The sequence below is a fragment of the Mastigoproctus giganteus genome, chromosome 13 (assembly GCF_048544385.1).
Source record: "Mastigoproctus giganteus isolate SK-2022 chromosome 13, ASM4854438v1, whole genome shotgun sequence".
NCBI lineage: Eukaryota > Metazoa > Arthropoda > Arachnida > Uropygi > Thelyphonidae > Mastigoproctus > Mastigoproctus giganteus.
The window spans coordinates 148579035-148605841 of NC_143587.1; the positions used below are offsets into that span (position 1 = coordinate 148579035).

The window sequence follows — 26807 nt, forward strand, 5'->3', positions numbered from 1 at the left end:
CGATGAGCAGTGTCTATTGATTACAAATCTCTTCTCCCACTCAACCATCCCTTTATCCATACTAGCAATTTGCCTCCAATGCCACAGTGCTCCAATTTGTGCAGCAGTGTTCCATGTTCAGCAGTATCAAAAGCCTTTCTAAGATCAAAATATATATCAAATTTATTCTTTTCATCCAGTTCTTTTGTGACCACATCATAATATCCAATCAAATTGGTCAGACAAGACTTCCCCTTAACAAACCCATGCTGTGTCCAAGCTATAACTGAAGTCTTGTCTAGATGATCCTGCAATGCTTCTTTAATCAAGTGCCTCCATTAATTTCTGTGGAACAGAAGTTAAACTAACAGGTCTATAATTACTTTGGATAGATGGGATCAATCCACACAGGGTGGATTGATCCCATCCACCTCAGGAGCCTTTCTTATGTTTATCTTCAACAATTTCTCCTCCACTTTGCAATTGGTTATTACAAAATCATCCAGCTCATTGCCAGTGTTTAATACACCTCTGGCATTCCCCTCCCTGAATAATTACCTCAGGGGTTCACATCTGGTGAGTATGGGTTTGCGGCACTGAGGGTCCTGAGCTAGATATCATCATTATTTTATTCTTCTCTTTCTTGGTGATTCCCTTCTACTTCTGACTCTTGTTTTCTCTCTCTTTCTCTCTCTCTCAGGGTAATTCAGAATTTTTTTTTTTTTGGTTGGTGTAGCATAAGCCTCAGGTTTCCTTGCACCATATGGCTAATAATAATATACTCCTCATGTGCAAAATACTGATTTAGTTTGTTAGCTACCAGAACAGGATCATCAACAGTTGAACCCTCGATATCAAGTGGACCAATCTGATTCATTCCCTTCTAGAGTTTACATAAATAAAGAACTTTTTACTGTTTTTCTTTGCATCCTTTTTTTTTGTAATTGAGGATTTCTTGTAATCTGTCTTTCCCTGCCTAACCTACTTTGTGTCTTGGTTACAGACCAGATTATGTCTATTATAGGCTTCCGTTTCGCCTGTTAATTTATATGTATTCCATGCATTTTTCTTCTCTGCCTCATGCCTCATTAGTTCATCTGACATCCATTTAGGTCTAAACCTTCAATAATATTTCTTAGTTGGTATGAAAAGCCTAGTACATTCCAAGATTAATTCTTTGAATGCTTCCCATTTGGATTTGCTGTTGGTAACATTATAAATTGATCCCACCGTATAGAATTTAAAAACTGTCTCAGACCACCATTGTCACCTTTATGAAAGCAAAAACCCTTCCCTTTACCCCTGACGGTAGTTTCCTCTTTTAGTAAATCCCACTTCAGCACACTGTGATCACTGCCACCTGGTGGTTCCTTTATCTGCTGATTCTTAATGCATGAAGAATCACTACTGATAATCAAATCAAGAGTATTACTCCCTCTAGTTGTGCCTCCCGAACATGCTGCTGTAGAAAACAATCATACAATAAATCCACAAAAGCCTTGATAGTGTGTGTAAGTGACTAACCCACAAATTCCAGTCAATATCTGGGAAATTAAAATCCCCCATTATAACAATATCTGATTTACTGGCCCACTCTGTTTCTCTGTGCAGTTGTTTATTATACTCATCAGAGTCATTAGGTCTATAACACACTCCTTCTCTCAATTTTGCTTTTCCACTGCTTATGTCACATCAACAGACTCAACATTGCATTGTTCACTCACATCAATTGCATGCACTTCCTTAGATTTTATGTGTTTCTTAACTAACAGCATAACCCCTCCTCCCTTCCTGTCCTGTCTGTCCTTTCTGTACACATTGTACTCTCCAAATTCCAATTCTGCACTGCTTATATCTGTGTGACACCATGTCTCTGATATCCCAACAATATCTGCCTTTGATGTCTTGACTAGCACTTCAAGCTCATCAAATTTATTAACTATATTCCTAGCATTGGTGTACAGGCACTTCTTTCTATTCTTAGTTACCTAACACAACCCATGTATTTACATGTTCCGCAATGACTCCCAGTAGTCTCAGAAATCACCCCGCACCTTGTTTTCCAGGCTCCTGCTCATTCCAATAGAAGTAGTGCAAGAATCACTTTTACCTCTGCCAGCAGCTACTGTTAATCTATTAGTCCGTGTATCCCCTCAAGCTATCAGTTTTCCGACCCACCTAACACTGCCTCAATAGCATCAGCAAATATTCTTGCACCCTTTATATTTAAGTGTATCCCATCCCTGTAGAAGCAGTCTCTCCTGTAACAAGCACAGACCAGGCTGAGAAAAATTGCACCCCTTGAGCCTTGCACAATCTCTCTAGGGCCGAATTGATCGACAAGGCTCTCATCATATACTCCCTCCTATTGTGTCTGGGCAGAATTGCAGACACTTTCAAATTCAACCCTAACTCGTGGCTTTTTTTTCAGTATTGTCTTGTACTTGTTAAGTAATTCTGCCGGACTCCTACTCTTAATATCATTAGTGCCAACTTGTATAACAATGTCACCCTTTGTGCCCATAAAGGATGATATCTGCCCTACAATGTCATCAATCTTTGCCCCTGGCAGACATACCCTGGCCTGTTACATTTATCCTTTTTGCACAATATGTTCCCCGTTTCCCTGACAATAGAGTCACCTACAACAACTATTCCTTTGCGACCAGCGCATTCTGCCTTGGGGGTTGCCACTGTGTTGCGTGATGTTCAAGTGCAAGCTCTGGCATTGATGTGGGCAGCTGAGAGCTTGATGGGTCCCTCAATTTAAATCCTTCGAGGGCATCCACCCTGTCCTTCAAGCTCTCATATAAGCTCATAACAATGCTGAGTTGGCACGTGATTTCCTCGCACTCCTTACATCGTGCACACACAAAGACATTCCCCTTGGCAATATCATGTCCATTCCTGATTGTTGAACAAACAAGCACTGCATTTCAATAGACTGTGATTCAGAGGACAACTGCCCCCCCTCAGTTCTCCCCCGAGCCACAGCAGTTCCACTAGTTTGAGCCTTTTGCTTTGCTGCTTTGGTCTCAGTCGTGATTTCTATTTCAAGTTCAATAAAATTCCAATACAAATTATAACTCTAAACCTATATCCCAATGCAGTTTAATACTATATATATGTATTTCGGTATCGTATATTATCTCCGAGTTACATTATATGACTTTCTTATCCCCTGTCAACTTATATGTATTAATTTATGATGTTATGTTTGTAATGACTAGGTCAATATATTTATTTGGTTAAAAAAGACTACAATTCAATTGACTGTGAAATTTAATAAGATTAATAAATTTTACTTATTAATTGATACTACTATACTCGCTATCTAGTTTTCCGTTAAACCTTACGCTAGCACACGTATCGTATAACAGTGACGGCAAGTTACGACAGTTAATCTACGGACACAAGGTATTATTTACTTTCCAAATTGCGCTATCTAAATTCAAAATAAACCACGGAGCTTGACTAGGTCTATAAGCTACTTATAGAAAATAATTTAATCTAACAATTAAGTCAATAAAGCGGCTAAGTATAATTAAAAACTTTTCATTCGCGGGAGCTGCAAAACATGTCCACACGTGGATTTGATACCCTTACCGATACTAAGTAATAACCTACAAAATCTCTATCTAAATTCAATTTAAAACTAAAGTATTGTTACTAAGAATATAAAACAACTCTAAAAAATAAATTAGTATGCCAAAATAAGTCAATAAAAAAAGGAAAAACTTTTCTATTTGTTGGAGCCGTAAAAACTTCGCATGTTCACATGTACTCTCGCACCCACTCTTTTAGCTAACAGGTCTCCCATTATTCTTACCTTCAATACGCCCAACTTACCCTCTGCTGTAAAAGCAGGTTATTTATTTTGTCGCATTCGCCCCTATATTCCCAACCCTTTAAGTTGCTATAAATGTCAAAAGTATGGCCATTCTCAAACTGTATGTAGAGGAATTCCTGTCTTCCCCAACTGTGGATTCTCAGACCACATACAAAATGACTGCACAGCTACAAAAATGATCTGCCCAAATTGCAAAGGTGACCATCCTGCATATTTCAAGACATGTGAAAAGTGGAAAACAGAGAAAAAAATAGTAAAATACAAGGTTGAAAACAAAGTCAGTTATCAAGAAGCGAGAAAACTAGTTGCACCAAATATAAACCAAAATATTACCTATGCAAATGCTGTAAAAAAATATCAAGCAGTCTGCGTTCAAACTGATGTCACAGTCCCTACTAATAAATCGATTTTTGATTGGGCTAGAAATGTCCTCTCTGAGCTAAAACCAATTGTACGCAAGCAACAATCCAAGACCACAGACCAAGCAAATAATACTCCTCTGTCAATACCAGCAGCATCTCCTTCTCCAGTGATTGCTACCACATTTCGTATTACAAACACAAATGCTATGAAAAATGTTCAGGACACAACCATGGACACAGATGGCACATCTATATAGGAAGATCCTATTTTAGAAATCCATGCTGAAGAAGAAGAAGAAATGGACACTGGTCAGCCAGTTTTCCTAGAAAAAGGACAAACAGAAATTGGAATGCCATAAACCACTCGCCTTCAAAAAGCAGTCAGAATCGGCTCCATCAACTAAAAACAAACAATGCCTTGTATTTTACAATGGAACTGTAGAGGCTTTCGTTGCAATACAGACGTTATCCAAGATCTAATTAATCGATTTTCTCCAGTAGCTCTTTGTCTTCAGGAAACTTACCTAACCCTGCAAATTTCTCATTCGATAAAGAACTATTGCCTTTATTGAAGAGATCGAAATACAGCTAATGCTGCCCATGGTGGTGGTGTGGCAATCCTAGTAAATTCAAAGATCCCAACTAAACATATGCCACTTCAAACGGAAATAGAAGCTGTTGCTGTTCGTATAACTTTCCATATTGCAATAACACTTGTCTCAATCTACCTACAGCCAAACAATTTTTACTCTTTAAAAGATCTTGAAGACCTCTTCATACAGATACCTCCACCAATCTGTATATTAGGGGACTTTAATGGGTACCACCCCTTATGGGGTGCTACTAAATTAGATAGGCGGGGTTGACTAATTGAAAGCTTTTTTAGAGGCACTAAATCTCACCATACTTAATACTGGTGCACCCATGCACGTACAGCTCCCAACTGGACACACCTCAGCAATAGATCTCTCAATTTGTTCTCCAGTACTAGTTCCAACCATAGAGTGGTACGTAATAAATATTCTCATGGACAGTGACCACTTCCCAATAGTATGCAACTTCTTGATAGCACTGACTCCTCTAGCTCAACCCTGCAGAAAATGAAAATTTTCTGCAGGGTTGCAGAAAATTTTCTGCCCGAGCAAACTGGGCAAAATTCCAGTCATCAATATCTTTCGATGAGGGAAAAATCTGTGTCCAGCCTATTGATGATGTGACAGAATACATCACATCACATCTCCTAAATGTGCTTAAAGACACAATATCACCATCAAATCCCCCATGTCGTAAGCATTATAATTATTGGTGGAATGAGGAATACGCAAAAGACAAAAAATAAAGCCTACAATTTGTTTCGGCAATATCCAACCACAACCAATCTGATAAATTATAAGAAGTCAAAAGCAAAATCACGTTTCATACAAAGGCAAGCCAAGAAGGAATCCTGGACCCGTTTTGCATCCAGAATTAACAGAAACACTGACAGCAAAGTAATTTGGAAAAAAATTAGACAGCTTTCTGGTAAGTTTCCAACTGCACCTTCACCAGTCCCCTCCTGGAATGGGCAAGAGCTATCTAATCCTTTGGGCAATACATTTGCTGAAATCTCAGCAGCATCATCTTATACTACATCTTTTCAGCGAATTAAAAACACATCAGAACAGTATTCTATTTACTTTAAAACTGCCCATTTTCTTCCATATAACAAACCTCTGCAATATTCTGAACTCTTGCATGCTATTAGAACAGCCCACAGTGGTGCTGCCAGACCAGATGGGATCTATTATGTCATGCTACAACATCTTGATGAAAAAGCTTTGCGCCTCCTCCTGGACTTTTACAACCGTATTTTTTTAGAAAATATTTATCCAGCTTCTTGACATCATTCTACTGTTTTGGCTTTCCTAAAACCTGGAAATGATCCAACCAACCCCCATAGCTACAGACCGATATCTCTCTCTCTCTCTCTCTCTCTCTCTCTCAAGCTTTCTTAGCAGAATCCTTGAAAAAATTGTCCATGGTGGACTCGTCTGGATCATAGTCAGAACAGTTAATGGGACATACTCAATATGGCTTTCGTCAAAACAGGTCATGCTTGGATCTTATGGTTAAGGCTGAATTTGTCATTTGTAATGCCTTTGTTAAACGTGAACACCTGGTGGTATGGCATTCTTAGAGATCTCTACTCTCTTGGTCTACGGAGCAACCTTCCTATATTTGTGAAGAATTTTCTACATACTAGATCATGATAGGAAATATACATGATCATGTATATTTCCTATTATTAAACTTGTCACAATCTATATTTTTGTATCCATTTTGCTCTAAGCAACTGTAATTTAATAATAATACTAGATCATTTCAAGTTTGATACCAGCAAGCACTTTCTACAATGTTTATTCAAGAAGAAGGTGTTCTTCAGGGATCAGTACTGAGTGCCACTCTTTTCTCTCTTAGAACAGATTCCATCACTAAACTTCCAAATACAGTAGAAACTTACCTTTATGCAGATGACCTTTCTATCTCCTGCCATTCCCAAAATAATGAGATCTATTGAAAGACAACTTCAAATATCTCTTAATAAAATACAGCAATGGGCCAGCCTCAATGGCTATTGACTCTTGCAGCAGAAAATAGTTGCTATCCATTTCTATAGATAACGCAAGTTTCACCTGTCCTGAACTTCAAATCTCTAATATATCCATCCCAGTCACAAATAACATCCGATTTCTAGGTTTAATCCTAGATAGTAAATTAAACTTCTTAGAACATATTAAAAATATACGTACTTGCTGTCTAAAAAATTTTAACATACTCAGAGCTATATCTGCCCAAAAATGGGGTGCAGATCGTACCTCCCTGCTTCATCTATACAGGGCTTTAATCAGATCACATCTGGATTATGGAGTTGCCATCTACGATTCTGCCAGATCGAGTGCATTGCACTGGCTTGATCCAGTTCCACACAGTGCTTTGAGAATTGCACTTGGTGCATTCAGAACATCACCAGCACACAGTCTCTACATTGATGCTCACGAGCCCCCACTAAGTTTACATAGGAAAGCACTGTTACTGAAATATGCTGTTAAGATACAAAGTTGTGCATCGCATCCCATTCAGTCATACCCATTCAATCCACTGTTAGAAAACCACTACAGAAATAAACCTAGCATAGTGAAGCCAGCTGGTCTTCGCCTTCTTGAACTGATGCAGGTTTGGAATGTTTCTATCTATTCCATACAACAGATAGAAACTTGCATTCAACCACCATGGGATCCTCCTCCTATACAGCTCTGTGACACTCAACTCTGCCAATGGGGAAAGAGTGTTTTACCAGCATTCACTGTCAAACAACTTCATGCAGTTCACACTCAACGATATACTGATTTTTCCCCAATTTATACCAATGGGTCTAAATCTAATTCAAACATTGAAGCAGCCACAGTGCTTCCAAATATCATTATTTCAGCATCCCTCCCATCTGAATTCAGTATATTCTCAGTAGAATTATATGCAATTTAACTAACCTTAGAAAATCTCTATTCTGACTGTTCTTTAAAAGCTGTTATTTATACTGATTCCCTCAGCTCAATCAAGGCATTGTGTTATTCCTCAGATAAAGTTCACCGTGTTATAAATGAAATTAGAAGATTATTACTGCAGATTGAAGAACACCATCAACGGTCACTTTCTGTTGGATTCCAGCCCATTCTGGTATTTTGGCCAATGAACTGGCTGATCAAGCTGCGAAAAATCTATCCACCCTTGATTTAACCAATATCTTTGTTCCAGTATCTCAGACTATATATTGATCATTAATGCTGCATGCCTATCAGAATGGACAGCCCTCTGGCACTCTCAGATAATAAACTCTTTCAGTTCAAACAGAAATCGAAAATTTGGCACTCCAGTGTCCATATATCAAGAGGAGAAGTAGTCCTTTCAAGGGCAAAAATAGGTCACACCTATCTGACCCACCTACATTTGCTCACTGGAGATGACCCACCACAGTGTCCACATTGTTCTATAACTCACTGTGAAACATATTCTCATTAACTGCCCCTACTATAAACAAGACAGAACTTCAACCTTGCTATCACTGGTCAATCTTCGTAAACCAATAACTCTTGAAAATCTCATTGGTGATAAGGAAAATATTTCTGAATTTTTTTAACTTCCTCAGGCAAACCAGGCTTTTTAATCAGTTCTGATTTCAGATTTTTTTTCTGACTTTATGAAAATTTCTCATCTCTTTATATACTAAATGAATAGGCACATTATAGCTGTAGCAGCTGATGTGCCATTAAACCTCCATAACAACAACAACAAGCAAAGCAAATTAAAATCAAGAAAGATGAACCAGTTCATCATTGGAGTTTTCAACTCCAATCCTTCCAGCTACAGTTAAGGCTGGATATCTGAATTGCCATATCCTACCTTATATCCCCAATCCTCTCAGGTGCTTCAAGTGCCAAAAATTTGGCCATGCTCAAACAGTGTGTAGAGGGGTTTCAGTGTGCCCCAACTATGGATCCAAGGAACAGAGACAGACTGCCCAACACAAACACCAGTATGTCCAAACTGTAAGGGTAACCATCCAGCTTACTCAAGTCTGTGAAACCTGGAAAACATGAAAGAAAATACAAAAGTACAAAATAGAAAAGAAAGTAGCTTACCAAGAAGCAAGGAAACATCTAGAGACCAAGAAGAACATCCTAAAGAACATCTAAAAGACCAAGCAAATAATACCCCATCCACCATACCACCTACTATTACTCCATCACGTTCAGATACTGAGAGTGTGAGAAATTTTAAACTGCAAAAGACTCTAATCACAGATATGGAAACCGATGACACCACTAACAATGATGAAAACATCTTAGAAATACATCCTGAGGAAGACACGAATACTGCACTACCCACTTTCCCGAGAAGAGATAAAATAAAATTGAAACGCTTATAAACAGATTGGCTCTAAAAAACAGTCAGAAACACCTTCTACTTCAAAAGAGTCTTATAATGGGGGATTTTAATTTCCCAGATATTGACTGGAATTTGTGGGTTGGTCACTCGCACACTAGCAAGGCTTTTGTGGATTTATTGGATGATTGTTTTCTACATCAGCATGTTCGTGAGGCAACAAGAGGGAGCAATACTTTTGATCTGATTATCAGTAGTGATTCTTTATGCATTAAGAACCTGCAGATAAATGAACCACTAGGTGGCAGTGATCACAGTGTGTTGAAGTGGGATTTACTCAAGGAGGTAACTACCATCAGAGGTAAAGGGAAGGGTTTTTGTTTTCGTAAAGGCGACTATGATGGTCTGAGACAGTATTTAAATTCTATACAGTGGGACCAACTGATGATGTTACCAACAGCAAACTCAAAATGGGAAGCATTCAAGGAACTAATCTTGGTGGCTACCAGGCTTTACATACCAACTAAGAAATATTGTTCAAGGTTTAGGCCTAAATGGTTGTCAGATGGACTAATGAGACATGTGGCAGAGAAGAAAAATGCATGGGATACATACAAATTAATGGGTGACATGGAAGCCTATAATAGATATAAGTTGGTCTGTAACCAAGTCACAAAGGAGATTAGGCAGGCAAAGGCAGACTACGAAAAATCCTTGGCAAAGGATGCAAAGAAAAACAGAAAGGAGTTCTTTACATACTTGAACTCGAGAAGGAAAGGGATGAATCAGATTGGTCCACTGGATATTGATGGTTCAACAGTTGAGGATCCTGCTCAGGTGGCTAACAATCTAAACGAGTATTTGGAGTTATTCAGGAAGGAGAATGATGTAAGTAAAGTAAACATTGGCAGTGAGCTGGATGATTTTGTAATAACTGAGAGGAAAGTGGAGGAGAGATTGTTGAGGATAAACATAAAAAAGGCACCTGGGGTGGATGGGATCTATCCAGTTATATTAAAGGAGGCAGCAAAGGAAGTATGCAAACCCCTAGCCATAATTATGAGAGCTTCTTTGGACTCAAGGGAGGTACCCATAGACTGGAGATGTGCAAATGTAACCCCAATTCACAAAGGAGGATCAAAGGCTGACACAAGTAATTATAGATCTGTTAGTTTAACTTCTGTTCCAGGTAAATTAATGGAGGCACTGGTTAAAGAAGCACTGCAGGATCATCTAGACAAGAATTCAGTTATAGCTCAGACACAGCATGGTTTTGTTAAGGGCAGGTCTTGCCTGACCAATTTGATTGGATACTATGATGTAGTCCCAAAAGAACTGGATGCAGGGAATAACTTTGATATTATATATTTGGATCTTAGAAAGGCTTTTGATACTGTTGCACATGGAAGACTGCAAATTGCTGCTATGGATAAGGGGATGGTTGAGTGGCAGAAGACAGAGAGTGGTAATCAATGGACACTGCTCAACGTGGACTAATGTTATTAGTGGAGTTCCTCAAGGTTCAGTGTTGGGTCCATTGTTGTTTTCGGTGTTTATGAATGATATTGATGATGGGATATCAAGTTTAATGTCTAAGTTTGCAGATGATACAAAGGTTGGCAGGGTCGTTAAGGACACTACTGATGCTATGCTGCTGCAACAGGATCTGGAAAGGTTGAACAGATGGGCTGAGAGGTGGCAAATGAAGTTTAACATTGACAAATGTAAAGTACTACATATGGGTAACAGTAACCCCAGAGCAATGTATCAACTCTGCGGTACTACACTGACAGTGATGGAGAATGAAAAGGACCTGGGGGTAATTGTGCAGGCAGATATGAAGTTCTCTGAGCAGTGCAGACGAGCTGCAAGAGTAGCTCATGGTGTCTTGTCAATGATATACAGGAATTTTTCTAGCAGGGATAAGGAGGTGATTATTCCCTTGTATAAGGCAATGGTTAGGCCACATCTTGAGTACTGTATACAGGTCTGGAGGCCTCATTTCAAGAAGGATGTAGAGCTGCTGGAACGGGTACAGAGAAGGGCAACAAGATTAGTAAATGGAACAAAGGGTTGCTCTTATGAAGAAAGGCTTAAGTTTTGCAAATTACAGAGTCTGGAGACTAGGCACCGGCGAGGTGATCTGATAGAGGTGTATAAGGCTTTGAATGGTTTGAGCATGCTCAATGCCAATGGGATTCTTCATCTTTCTCAGAATAATCACCTCAGAGGGCATAAACTCAAATTGAGGAAGGACGGATGTCGGATAGATGTGCGGAAATTTGCCTTTGGCCAGCGGGTGGTTGGTTGGTGGAACCGACTTCCATCACTTGTTGTTGAAGTTGATAGCCTAAACAAATTTAAAGCTCAACTGGACAGGTATTTCGAACGAACGGAGCGGTGAAATGGGAGAGGGTTTTTTTTTTTTTTTTTTTTGTTTTTTGGCTGATGCTGAATAAGCTTGCTTTCTTGCATCATATGCCTCTACTAATGCTAATGCTAAAGCTAAATAATGGATCAGTTGATTCAATGGAATTGTAGAGGACTCTGTAGCAACATAGACGATATTCACAATTTGATAAATCAATATCATCCAATAGGCATCTGTCTACAAGAAACGAATTTCTCTCTCTCTGCAAGTGACACTTTCAATTGAAAACTTACCCTGTTCAGGCATGACAGGATCACTACCCATGGTTCACATGGTAGTGTAGCTATATTGATTGACAGTAAAATCCCTTCCAGACGTATTCCTCTGCAAACCACTTTAGAAGTAGTTGCAGTATGCCTTGCTCTTGGCACAGCACGTACTCTTGTATCCATGTATATCTCACCAAATTAGAACTGCTCAATAACTGAACTAGATCTTATCCTACAACTACCCTCTCCTTTCTGCATGTTGAGTGATTTTAATGCACATCACCAGTTATGGGGATTTTTACAGACAGACAACCGGGGATGCATGATAGAGGCTTTTCTTGTAAAGCATAATCTCACACTGCTTAACACAGGCTCCCGCACCCACGTCCATTTTCCAACAGGCTCAACCTCTGCTATAGACCTGCCAGTATGCTCACCCACGTTATTTCCAGACTTTGATTGAAGAGTTTCAGACAACCCATTAAATAGTGACCATTTTCCTATAATCTGTAAGCTCTGCACAAGAAGAAACTTACCGGTAAGCAGTCAAACTAAATGGAAATTCCCAAAAGCTGACTAGAATAAATATGCATCCAGCATTATACTAGATGACAATATTATCCAGCATCACCCCATAGATGACACTGTTAAACACATTATAGACCAGATGTTAACAGCTGCTGCTATTGCCATTCCTCAAACTTCAAATAAAGGATCCAAGCACAAAAACTACTGGTGGAATTCAGCATATAACACTGCTAAGGGAGAAAAGAACAAGGCATGGAATCAGTTTCGAAAGAATCCAACCACTGCCAATCTCATTATCTACAAGAAAAATAAAGCCCATGCCTGTTACATCCGGTGAAAAGCTAAAAAAAGAATCTTGGATTCGTTTTGCCTCATCTGTCACTAAAGACAACATGTGCAGGATTAATCTGGTGGAAAATAAGATGCCTTACTGGAAAGTTTCCACCAATTCCTTCCTCAATCATTGTCTATAAAGGGCAGGAGATAACCCTTCCTAAAGACATTGCAAACATCCTCACAGAATTTTTTTCTCACCATTCTGCATCAACTGCACATGGTCCAACTTTCCTAAAAGCCAACAGCTGAAAAATATAAAATAAATTTCAGAACAAAGTCAGCCCTCTCTTATAATGAACCACTAACCATGTATGAATTAGAAAAATCTTTAAAAAAATCAGCCGATAGTGCACCTGGTCCAGACAGCATATACTACCTAATGTTAAAGAATCTAAATGAAAGAACTCTTTACTCCCGCTTAAAACTTTTCAACCGAATATTTGTCGCAAATTACTTTCCCATATCCTGGCGACATTCTGTAGTTCTACCAATTCCAAAGCCAGGAAAAGACCAATCAGACCTGCATAATTATAGACCAATCTCACTTACTCACTTAGCTGCTTAGGCAGGACCCTGGAAAAAATGGTACATACACACTTGCCTTACCTGGTATCTGGAAACTCAAATTACTATGAACAACAATCAGTTTGGATTCCTTAAAAATCGACTACCCTAGATCTTATGATAAAGTTTAAGGCAAATATGCAAGATGCATTCATAAAGAATGAACATTTGGCCATGGTGAGCATTATGACATCCTTCATGACCTAGGACTACAAGGACATTTACCATCATTAATACAGAGCTTTCTCAGATATCGAACCGTCCAGGTCCGTTATCGAACTGCACTCTACAAAATCACCATACAGGAAGGAGTCCCATAGGGATCAGTCCTCAGTGCCACACTCTTCACAGTTAAAATAACACTCTAACAACCACCATCCCAAATTCAGTAGAAACTTATCTTTATGCCGATGACCTCACTGTATCCAGTCACTCACAAAATATATATTCCATTGAGAGGAAGCTCCAACTGTCAATAAATAAAACACATTCTTGGATGTTACAAAATGGTTACAGACTATCACCACAGAAAACTGTTGCTATACACTTCTGCAAGAAGCAAAAAATGCACCCTGATCCTGACTTGCATTTGGGTAATCATGTTATACCAGTCAATGAGGTCAGATTTCTAGGTTTAATGTTAGAAAAAAAATTAAACTTCCTAAAACACATACAGAATGTACGAACTATTTGCCTGAATAAAATGAATATCCTCAGAGTGCTCTCTGCAATGTCATGGGGTGCTGACCGATACTCCCTTCTTCATCTGTATAAAACCATAATTCGATCCAGGGCTGGATTTTGGTGTTTGTAGGCCCTAGGCACTTTTATTCTGAAATGTGCTAAAAAAAAGGGGGGGAAATTTTTCTTCTATTTTAACACTTTGACTGTGAATCACATCAAGTAAAGTGATTCAAGTTTCAACTATAATAATTGATAAACCACCTCAATTGATGGAGCAACCATCACTTCGATTCTTCTAGTTTCGAGAACAGTCGCTAGATAGCATATACATATTGAATTGAAGCTCCTAGAGTTGATTGCACATATGTTTTCTCAGCTCGTTTTTTGTTAGTCACAGTGAAAAGAGTGAAACATTGTTTTTTTTTTTTTTTTTTTTTCCCTTCCTTTGTAGACCCTAAAAATTTCGTAGGCCCTAGACACTGTGCCTATGATGCCTAATGGGAAATCCGGCCCTGATTCGATCGAGACTAGACTATGGTGCACCTGTATAGGACTCAGCTAGAAAATCAGCATTGCAGTCCCTCAATACTATTCAACTCAACACAATGCCCTTAGAATGGCTCTAGGTGTCTACTGAACATCGCCAGTCCATAGTCTATATATCGATGCACATGAACCTTCATTATCCTTTCGGAGACAGATGCTGCTGCTGCTTATGTACGCAGCCAAACTTCGGAGTCTTCCCGCACATCCTACCTGACCTTGCCTCTTTAACCCGTCTTCGTAAATTTATACAGAAATAAACCAAATGAAAATAAACTTGCTGGAATCAGATTGAAGTATGTAATGAAGAATTAGAGTGTACCACTAGATGATATCCAACCAGATACTGAAAAATGAAGCCACCTTGGCCAACATTCAAGTCTATATGTGATGACTTTTTTCGGAAGTGGGAAAAGTAGGCGCTGACCAATCAAAATATACAGCAGCTACATGCAGCTCATGCATCAGCAAACACACATTGTCTGCAAATATATACCAATGGATCAAAATATAATACATGTGTAGGTGCTGCAGTGGTTCTTCCTACTTGCATTATCTCTGAAGCTCTTCTCCCTAGTTGCAATATTTACACCGCAGAACTTCATGAAATCAAAATGGCTATTGAACATGTCTACAACACGTCTAATCAAGAGATAATAATCTGTACCGATTCATTGAGTGCAGTAACTGCTTTACAACATAAATGTCCCAAATCTCATCCTGTTTTGAAAGAGATCAGAGCACACTTGATAAATCTCACAGGATACAACACAGTGGTAAGGTTTTGCTGGATTCCTGGAAATGCTGGAATCCAGGGAAATGAGAAGGCAGATGAAGCAACCTAAAAATCCAGTCAGCCCTATATCTTCATTTGCCTCAATTTCATATGTGGATTGCAAACTTACTATAAAACAGGGATGTATCGACCAATGGGCATCAGTCTGGCAGAAAAAAAACCCATAATAAGCTCTTCCAAATAAAAAAAATTGCCACAGTATTGGAAATATAGTTCACGATTAAACAGATGAGAAGAGGTTGTCCTTGCAAGGACACATATCGAGCATACTCATATCACTCGCCAGTGCCGGATTAAGGCACAGGCTAGCAGGGATTTTGCCTGGGGCGGCATTCTTTAAGAGGCACCAAATTTTACAAATCATGAAAAAATATATATATATATCCTTAGTAAAAGGGTCTCCAAAAAATCTTTCTACCCGGGGCACAAAAATGCATTGGTCCGGCACTGTCACTCACCTTCACTTGCTGACAGGCAATGAACCTCCTAACTGTCGCCATTGTTCCATTCTACTAACAGTGAAACATATCCTTCTTGACTGTCCACATAACCATGCTGCTCGATTAACAAATTTTAAATCAGCTAAAACCCAAAATAATTCATTAAAGGATGAACCAAATTCTCAGTGAAGATGCAAATCTGTATGACCTATTTAATTTTTAGAGAAAATTCATTTCTATAAACTTATCTGAGATATGACTGTAAAAAAAAAAAAAAAAAAAAAAATTGTTTGCAGAACTACTGTGATAGGCACAATTTGGCATTAGTTGCCCTTGTGCCAATAAACCTCCATTAAAACCAACTAACCAATGTAAGCTCCATTTACGTAACTTCAGACTTACATACTTTTTTTTCACTCCAATTTTTTTTTTTTTTAGGATTGTAAAATTTAAAGCAGTAAAAAGATAAATAAATAAGCAATCAATAATGACAAACACGGCATGCACAAATTACACAAGTGAGATATGGAGTAATAAGTTTACAAAGCTTAAAAAATAGGAAGAAGAGAAGATTTTTGAAAATTTTTGTTTTTTTATGACTGAAGATTCCAGTAAAAGGGGACACTTTTCACCATAATGACATAAAAACTCACAGATTTCCAGCTATCCATATTATCACAAATGCAATAAGATCGACTTTACTATCCATTTATAACAGATTGTATTAATGGAAAAGCCCAGTAAACTGGAAACTGCAAATTGTTTTATGGTAGTGACCTTCAGAAATGTGCTTTAGTCAAATGTGAGATCGCATGAGGTGATAATAGTGTGTTTCCGCCTTAACCTTGTGAAGTCCTTTATGGAACATTTCATTTTGACCATGCTGACTAAGAGGATAAGTCACAGCAGTACTAGTAAATCTGGGCGCCTCCGTAGCCAGGTGGGCAGGAGCAGCAGTGCGTAGCACCCACTTCTTGATTAGACTGGGTTCAAGCCCATGCCCACCAAATACGGAGGATACAGAAAGGTCAGGGAATGACCACCGCATATCCCCGGAGCAATATGGCCTTAGTTGCTAATGCTCCTAAAAAACCAAATAACAAACAAACTCTTAAATCTACCAAGGAAAGGAAAGAGATTTTGATTTGGATCAGAAAATTAAAATAATACGGATGTAATGAAATGGTCAAACATTAAAGTATCGTGCAGAAGTTAGATTTATCAGTGTCAACACAATAATAAAGGAAAGACAGAATATGAGAAACGGTGAGGGATTGGCACCAATGAAGTCAACTATAATAACCAAGGCTAAGAAATACATATCCGTTTTTACAGTACAATAACATGCATTTTTTCTTACTTTTATGTTTTCTTTTCTTATGTGCCACTCCGGTTACTTCACCACTGTTCCCTGATAAAATTTTTAATTGAACTGATTAAAAATATATAACTATTTTTCTACGTATATAATTAATATATAAAAAATATATAACTAATTAATTGAAAAATATATAACTATTTTTCTACGTATATAATTAATATATAAAAAATATATAACTAATTAATTGAAAAATATATAACTATTTTTCTTCATTCTTCTGAGGATATTATGTGATTTTTGTAATTTTGATATATCAGAGATATAGTAGCAATATTTTATTATTATTATTAGCTATATGGTGCAAGGAAGCCTGAGGCTTATGGTGCACCAGCCAAAAAAAAAAAAAAAAATTCCCGAGTTACCCTGAGAGAGAAAGAAAAGTATAAGGGGAATCACCAAGAAATAGAAGAATGATGATATCCAGCTCAGCTGGGTGTGCCAAGCCCATACTCACCAGATGTGAGTCCCCAAGATATTAGTCATTCCCGAGTTACGTAAGACTCAACTTATGTATGAAGTCCTGGAATGTATCTCTTACGTATGTCGGGGACTTACTGTAATTTTCTTTAAATTGACTCAGTTCTGGAACTTAATTATCAAACCTTGTATTTCATTTCATGGCTTTACTCTTTATGTTGCATTGAAAGGTAATCTCTAAAATGGATTTAATTTCAAAATGTAAGTAATTAATTATAGGAAAAAAATTCCTTCTAGAAAGTTTTCAGCCAATGTTGAAATTCTTAAAGGATGGCCTCTTGGAACAGGACTACTTCCCCTGCCTGAGTTTAGCTAACTACAGTTGAACCGAGGTGGAGGGAGTGGTGTTTTTCAACCCAAACAACATTTATATCAGCCTGTGAACATACAAACTTTATTTACAGAAATAATATCCTTTTTATACAGATAATATATTAATGCAATATGGCCTTAAAATGCTGGTGCATTATAAAACCATCAACAATTTAGCAGTTAATAACCAATTTCATTTGAAACAAAATCTAATTAAAACTTATTGAATGGACATTTCAAGAATCAATGATTTTATTCCTAGCTTAAATCATTACCTCCCTCCCCATCTTTTACCGGCCCTGGGGGTGCCAAGCGATTGTGACTGAGCGATTTCTCTGTGCTTAAAGTGCGATTTTCCAAAAAGTGATTCATAGTTCTTTTACATTCCTGTCCTTAAAAAATTTATTTATTTAATAACAGCTCTTGATAAAAAAAAGTACTTGTACAGAGCAAGAGAGGAAAGCCACCTTTCTTTATTTCCTATATTTTTATTATTAACACCTGCTACTTCTCGCTTGGTCACACCATGGACTGCTCCTGCCTCCCCCCCCGGCTCCTCCGTAGCCAGGTGGGCAGGAGCAACAGTGAGCAGCACATGCTTCTTGATTAAACCGGGGTTTGAGCCCATGACCACCAAATACAGAGGATGCGGAAAGGTCAGGGAATGACCACCGCATATCCCTGGAGCAATATGGCCTTAGTTGCTAATGCTCCTAAAAACCAAATAACAACAACAACAACAACAACCTGCCCCCCCATGGTGGAGCCAGAAACCTTAGCAGAACAGTTAATCTGCCAAGGGCCAAAAGGAACAATTATGGAACACAGTAAGTTTCCTCCTCTAGAGCTGACAAGCTCTCTGCCAGACATAGAAATTGAACATGCCATGTCCCAACCCAAGAGGTTTAAGACCAACTCCTCAGCCATCAATTTTCCTGCATTTCTCATAATGCACTCTCTTACAGATCAGCCTCTCACCGAATTGTCTCCGTTTCTTATCCAGAAACACCTCGAAAGTCTTGCAGGATCTTCTAAAACAGTCAAGCAACTGCAATCAGGGGACCTACTAGTAGAAACAATCAGCAGGAAACATTTGGAGCATCTACTGAAAGTTACAAATTTTGCTGGAATTTCAGTAAACGTTTCTCCCCGTGGTACCCTAAACACATCTAAGGGTGGTATATCCAGTTGGGACCTATTGAATGTCTCAGAGGAGGAGATAAGTCAAGAACTTCAGGAGTAAAATGTAATTGCAGTAAAAAGAATCATGATTAAAAAGGACAATACACTCACCTACAAGGAAATTTTACTTACTTTTAATACCCCAAACCTACCTTCTTCCATAAAAGCAGGTTATCTTCTTTGTTGCATTTGACCCTACATACCTAATCCATCGAGATGTTATAAGTGCCAAAAATATGGCCACTCTCAAACAACATGCAGAGGAAACCCAGTTTGTCCCAACAGTGGGTACTCCAATCACACTCAAAGTGATTGTTTGGCAACAGAAATGACCTGCCCTAACTTTAAAGGCAACCATCCTGCTTATTCTAGGACATGCGACAAATGGAAAACTGAAAGGAAAATTGTAAAATACAAGATTGAAAATAAAGTAAGCTTTCAAGAAGCAAGAAAATTAATTGCTCCCAATATTTCTAAAGTTTGGCACAAAAATATCAATCAGTGGCTACCCAAACTGATGTTACAGTTACCTCCAACACTTCAATCTCTGACTGGGCTTGGACTGTTCTCTCTCTCTCAGCGACAGTCCAGTATCCCCAAGCACTTGAACCAGCAAGTAATACTGCTCTTAGAGTACCTGCGAAATCTTCTTCTCTTCCTCCAAGGATTGATGCTACATCAAATAACCGAGACTCAAACATAAAAAAAGAATATTCAGGACACTCCATGGATACAATTGACTCATCCAGACAGGAAGACCAGACCCATCTTAGAAATATATGCAGAAGAAGATATGGAAACTGGTTGGCCATTCTTCTCCAAAAAAGAAAAACCGAAGCCTGAATGCCATAAACCGTCACATAAAAAAAAACAGTCAGATACAGCTTCTTCTACTAAACACCAATAATACCTTATATTCTACAAAGGAATTGTAGAGGATTTCATAGCAACTTTAACAATATTCAAGATTTAATTAACCACTACTCATCAGTTGGTTTTTGTCTACAAGAAACATATCTAACTCCTCAAATTTCTACCACCATAAAGAGCTATTCTATCTATCGACAAGATTGTAATACTTCAAATGCTGCCCATGGAGGTGTGACTATCTTGATTAGCTCAAAGATCCCAACCAAGCAAATTGTTCTGCAAACTGAAATTGAAGTTGTTGCCGTACATTAGATAGCCCAGATTGCGTTAACACTAGTATCAGTCTATCTCCCACCAAGAGGCACCTCTGCAGCCAGGTGGGCAGGAGCAGCAGTGCGTAGCACATGCTTCTTGATTAGACCGGGGTTCGAGCCCGTGACCACCAAATACAAGGATGCGGAAAGGTCAGGGAATGACCACCGCATATCCCTGGAGCAATATGGCCTTAGTTGCTAATGCTCCTAAAAACCAAATGACAACAATAACAACTCCCACCAAGACATACCTTCTCTTACCAAGATCTTGAAAACCTGCTAATACAGTTACCATCATCTGTCTGTCTCTTGGGGGATTTCAGTAGCCACCACCCTTTATGGGGATTGACTAAATTAGATAGACATGGTCAACTAATTGAAACGTTTCTGGATAAGCAAAACCTTACCATTCGTAATACCCACTCACATACAATTACTTACTGGACAAACATCTGCAATCGATCTCTCGATATGGTCCCCGACTGTGTTTCCAATCATGGAAACTGAATTGGGGACCATATCTATTATGGACAACCCCATGGGCAGTGACCATTTTCCAATTATTTGTGATCTGCTCATTGCACAACCACCATTGGCAACTTCCATTTCCCTGCAGGAAATGGAAGTTCTCTCAAGCCAACTGAGTCAAATTTCAGTCAGTCAGCAGTGCATAGCACACGCTTCTTGATTAGACCGGGGTTCGAGCCCGTCCCCACCAAATATGGAGGATGCGGAAAGGTCAGGGAATGACCACCGCATATCCCGGAGGAATATGGCCTTAGTTGCTAATGCTCCTAAAAAAACCAAACAATTTCAGTCAGCTGTCACCCTGGATGAGAAATTTATTCAAACACAATTAATAGATGAAGCCACAGATTATATCACTTCACACCTACTATCTGCAACTAAATGTTCAATTCTATTGTCAAACCCCCCAGTCCCGACAGCACCTTAACTATTAGTGGAATGAAGAATGCACAAATGCAAAGAAGTTAAAAAATAAAGCATGGAATTTATTTCGTAGATCCCCAAGCACAGCTAATCTTATTAACTATAAGAAGCTAAGGGCGAGAGCACATCTCATTCAAAGGCAAGCTAAAAAAAATTCTTGGATTCGGTTTGCATCTACCATAAATAGAAACACTAACTCCAGGTTAATATGGAAGAAAATCAAGCAGATTTCCGGCAAATTTCCAACCACCCCTTCACCGATTCTTTCATGGAATGGGCAAGAACTCTCTGCTCCTGAGGACATAGCAAATGCCGTGGGCAAAACCTTTGCCCAAGTTTCAGTGGCATCAACTTATTCTCCAGATTTTCAGAAAATAAAGACCAAGACTGAACAACAAGCCATCAACTTTCGAACCTCAGTTTTCCTTCTGTATAACCAGCCTCTTCAATTTTCCGAACTTTTACACACCATTAAAACAACATGCAACAGTGCCGCTGGGCCAGATGGAATATCTTATATCATGTTTCAAAACCTTGGTGACAAAAATTTACAAATACTGCTGGTCTACTATAATAGAATATTTTTGAAAAACATTTATCCCAGCTCTTGGCATCATGCCACAGTTCTTGCCTTTTTGAAACCTGGAAAAGATCCCACCAGTCCTAATAGTTATAGACCTATTTTCCTATCCAGTTGCCTCAATAAATTACTTGAAGAAATTATCCATAATCATCTGGTTTGGATCATTAAAACAACAACTAATTAGTAATAATCAGCATGGCTTTCAAAAGAACAGGTCCTCCTTAGACCTCATGATCAAAGCTGAGTCTGCAATTCATAATGCCTTTGTAAAAAATGAACATCTTGTTATGGTTTCCATAGACATAGAGAAGGCATTTGATACTACCTGGTGTGGCATTCTCAGTGACCTCCATGCTCTTGGTCTACGAGGCAACCTTCCTATATTCATCAGGAACTTTCTCCAGAATCATTCATTCCAAGTTTGATACCACAACTCACTTTCTACAACGTTTTTACAGGAAGAAGGAGTGCCACAAGGGTCTGTACTGAGTGCAACCCTTTTTGCCCTTAGAATCGATTCCATCACAAAAGAACTTCCAAATACTGTTCAGACCTACCTTTACGCTGATGATCTCTCTATTTCTTGCCATTCTCAGAACATGAGATCCATTGAACGGCAACTGCAGATATCCCTGAATAAAGTCCAAAGGTGGGCAGGGTTAAATGGCTATCGTCTATCACAGTAGAAAACTGTTGCAATCCACTTTTGTAATCAACGTAAAATGCATACAGATCCTGAACTTTAGATGTCAAACTTTACCATTCCAGTGACTAATAACATCAGATTCTTGGGATTAATCTAACAGGAAATTAAATTTCCTTGAGCACATTAAATTTGTGCATACTTCTTGTCTCAAAAAGCTGAACATACTAAGAGTTTTATCTGCCTTGTCTTGGGGAGCAGAGCGTACATCTTTGTTGCTTATATAGAGCATTGATCAGATCCCGACTGGATTATGGTGCTCCACTTTATGATTCTGCCTATAAAAGTACACTACAATGGCTGGATCCTATACAGCATAGTGCATTGCAGATTGCACTTGGTGCTTTCAGGACATCTCCTACCTATAGTTTATACATTGAAGCTAATGAGGCCCCTCTTTACCTCCATAGAAAAATGCTGCTTCTTAAGTATGCAGCCCAAATAAAAAGTTGCTGGCAGCATCCTACCTCTTTAATCCATCACTGCAAAATTTCTAAAGAAACAAACCCACTAAAATAAGACCAGTAGGCTTACGCCTTATTGAATTAACACAGAGTTGGAATGTTCCTATTGTCAACAGGCAACAAGTAATAAATTACTCTCAACCACCGTGGACCTCCCCTCCACAGCTAACCTGCAATATTTATCTTCACAAGTGGGGAAAGAATCACCTACCAATAATCAATGTGAAACAACTCCATGCAAGCCATATTCAAAAATATGCTAATTTTTTGCCAATATATATACTGATGGCTCCAAATCACATTCAGCCGTTGGAGCAGCAGCAGTATTTCCCTCTACTATCATTTCAGCTACCCTTCCACCTGAGTATAGTAGCTTCTCAGCAGAACTCCATGCAATAAAATTGGCCTTAGAAAACCTGAATCACTACCCTTCTGTAAAATACATAGTATACACGGACTTGCCCAGCTCAATTACAGCAGTGCAAAACTCTTCTTACAAGATTCACCCTGTATTAAATCAAATCAGATGTCTCCTCCGAATGTGCAGGGATCCAGGGGAATGAACTAGCTGACAAAACTGCCAAAAATCCAAAAACTATTGATTTAACCTCTGCCCCAGCCCCATCCTCTGACTATAATCACATTACACAAACAGCATGTCCCATACAGTGGAAAGAGCTATGGCATGCCCAAACCAATAATAAACTCTACCAATTAAAACAGGAACCAAAGCTTTGGCGCCATAGCACCAAAACAATGCGAAGAGAAGTGGTACTTGCACTGGCACAAATAGGACACACACACATCTGACTCACCTCTATCTACTGACAGGAGAGGATCCTCCTCAGTGTCCACACTGTTCAGCACTTTTGACAGTGACACATATCCTGATTGAATGTCTGCACTATCAACACGACAGAACATCCATCCTGTTTTATTTGACAAATTTGTGAGAACCAATAACACTACAACATATTATTGGCGAGGATGCAAACATCAATGAATTTTTCTCTTTTCTAAAAAAAAATTGGACTGTATCATAAATTCTAAAAGATCTTGGTAATAAAAATGAAGGAGTTACATCTGAACTTTGTTTTCAGCTTTTTCCTATGAATAGGCACACTATAGCCGCGCTTGCTTGTGCATCCCTAAACCCCTATAACACACACACCATCTTTTATCTGTTGATTGGAGCATGATTAGACAGAAGAATGAGACAACTTTATTTCATTGGATGTCAAAAATAAAAGGGGAGAGGGATCTCCCTTTCTTTCAGACATGTTTAATGAAGTTTGTTGACTGTTATACCTCTTCATTTTAATATTTTCATGCATGTACGTATGTATGGGGGGGGGTGGAGAGAGAGAGAGAGAGAGAGAGAGAGAGAGAGAGAGAGAGAGAGAGATATGGATAATTGTAATACTTATACTGATATTTTGTTTTCATACCAGGCACTAGAAACACAGCATCGGGAACAGCTAGTCAGTCTCTTCCACAACAGATTTCTTTAGATCTGCCTTATGAAGAAATATTGGGAAGTGCAGAAAGTCTTGTTGGCCGGGTGAGTTGTTGTATGTGTGTGTGTGTGTGTGTGTGTGTGTGTGTGTGTGTGTGTGTGTGTGTGTGTGTGCATGCAATATTAGTCAAAAGTATATATTTAACCCTTTCACAAGTTTCCTGAACGTACAGGCCCTCTATAGTTAGTTTTCAATAGGCTCTTGGAGTAATTCTTCATGAAAATTTTGAAGTAGTTTTGTAAAAATGAAAACTTTGTACATATATGTGTATAAATATTAATTTATTCTTATTTTGACTTGATTTCCTGAGATTAGAGTAAAGTTATTGTCAAAAATAAAAAATATTTAATCTTTAAAATATGTTTAAAAACCTTGTTATTTTTTATTTATTTTTTTAAGTGACCATTTTGTACATCCATTCATGTATCACTTAATTTGATTTCATTGACATCTAAATTCCAGAATTTTTTTTTACTTTCATCTTTTGTAAGCTAGAATCAAACAGTGACAATGCCCTCTTCCTCCTCTGATTTTCTAGACTTTTTTTTGCATTTTGACATAATAAAAGTGACCTTTTGAAAACTTAGATCAACATACATATTCGCAGGAGCTTTCTCACGCCCACATGCACATGAAATATATGTGCATACATACATACTCCTGAAAAATAAACTGCTTTTACATGTTAAAATATGTTTAACATATTTGTTATTTTTCATTTTTATCAAAGAAAAGTTGGACAGTACATGGAGGTAGCTGTTTAAAGCAGGTCATCTGCCGTCACACAAATATTAAGTATTATTAGAACCATTTTTTTATATATACACCATATATTTATTGCTCTCTCCAACTATCAAAGGTACATATTCAGTGTTATTGAAATACAACTTGACTTAACTTTATCACTGGGTAAAATTTAAAGTACTGCCTTGCATGTGAATTTTTTATTTTTTAGAAAGAATTTTTTTATGGAAACCCTAAGCATGAAAGGCATTAAAACCTATAGTACTTAGTACCAAGCATGTACATAGTACTTAGTACCAACCTTATGGGTTTAAGGTTGAGAAGATGAAAGAAGATTTTATTAACATTAGACTTGAATTTCTATAGATTGTAATTTTCATGGAAATAGGTATGAAGGGAGGTTGTTCCAGAAAATGGAAGTTGAAGGAATAAATGAGAAAGAAGAAAAGTTGGTTCTGTAAGTTTGAAGTTGGACAGTAAAAGGTTGCTGACTGGTTACACCACACGTTCAGAGTTTGCAAAAGAAAGTGGAAATTATAGAAGAACAGTGTTGTTAATGGAAGCATGTATAAAAAAGGCATGGAGCAGAAACAGAATATCTATGAGAAAGTAATGGAGAGACTTTGTTAGAAATGAATCATTAATTAACCTAACTGCCCTCCTTTGAATGGAATCTAGAAGCCTGAGAGAGAGAGAGAGAGAGAGAGAGAGAGAGAGAGAGAGAGAGAGAGAGAGAGAGAGAGAGAGAGAGAGAGAGAGAGGGGGGGGGGGTTTGAGGGCACCACGCTAGATGTGGAAACAATATTCCATGATAGGGCGGATTTGAGATTTATACAGAATGAGTAGCTGTTTGGAAGAAAAGTAATGGCAAGAGCAAAAGAGAAAATCCAGTTTTTTTTAGATATGAAGGGCGCAATATTTGTGATGTGCTTAAGCCAAAAGAGAAAGAGAGAATAAGAGTCAGGATCTCTGATAGAGATGAATATTGAACTTATGATTATGATATTAAATCCTAACATTTACCAGCACACAGTTCCCTGACACCTTGCTTTCCAGGCTGCTGCATATTCCAATAGAAGCAGTGCAAGAACATTTTCACTGCTGCCTGCAGTCCTAGTTAATCTATTAGTCTGTGTATCCCCCTCCCAAGCCAGCAGTTTTCTAATCTGCCTATCACTGCTTTGATAGCATCAGCATATATTCTTGCTCCTTCTGTTTAAGTGTATCCCATCCATGCAAAAAAATAGTCTCTCCTGTTAACAAGCACAGACCACACTGAGAAAAATTCTATCCCATAAGCCTTGCACATTCTCTTCACAGCCAAGATTGACAAGGCTTTCAGCATATACTTCCTCCTATCATATCTAGGAGAAAATTGCAGGCACTTTCAAATTCATTCCTAACTTGCAACCTTTTCCCAACATTTCCCTATATACTTGTTATTGCCTACTCTTATTATCATTAGTGCCAACGTGTACAACAGTATCTCCTTTTCTGCCCTTAAAAGATGATATCTGAACAACCTCATATACTTTTGCCCCTGGCAGACCTACTCTGTCCCTCTTCCACCTGTTTTTCTTGCACAGTATATTCCTATGCATTCTGCCTTGGAGATTGCCACTGTGTTTCTTGGTGCAGAAGTGTGAGCTCTGTTTTTTAGTTGGGCA

The 26807-nt window shown here is 38.4% G+C and overlaps 1 protein-coding gene across 1 annotated transcript in view; it reads left to right on the forward strand.

The window, feature by feature from the left end:
* LOC150076513 (muscle calcium channel subunit alpha-1-like) overlaps positions 1-26807 on the forward strand; it is a 1171392-nt gene that overhangs the window by 1143310 nt on the left and 1275 nt on the right. The window contains exon 43 of the mRNA XM_090387375.1: positions 24331-24440. Coding sequence (XP_090243501.1) covers positions 24331-24440 — 110 coding nt within the window. The remainder of the gene's footprint in view (positions 1-24330; positions 24441-26807) is intronic.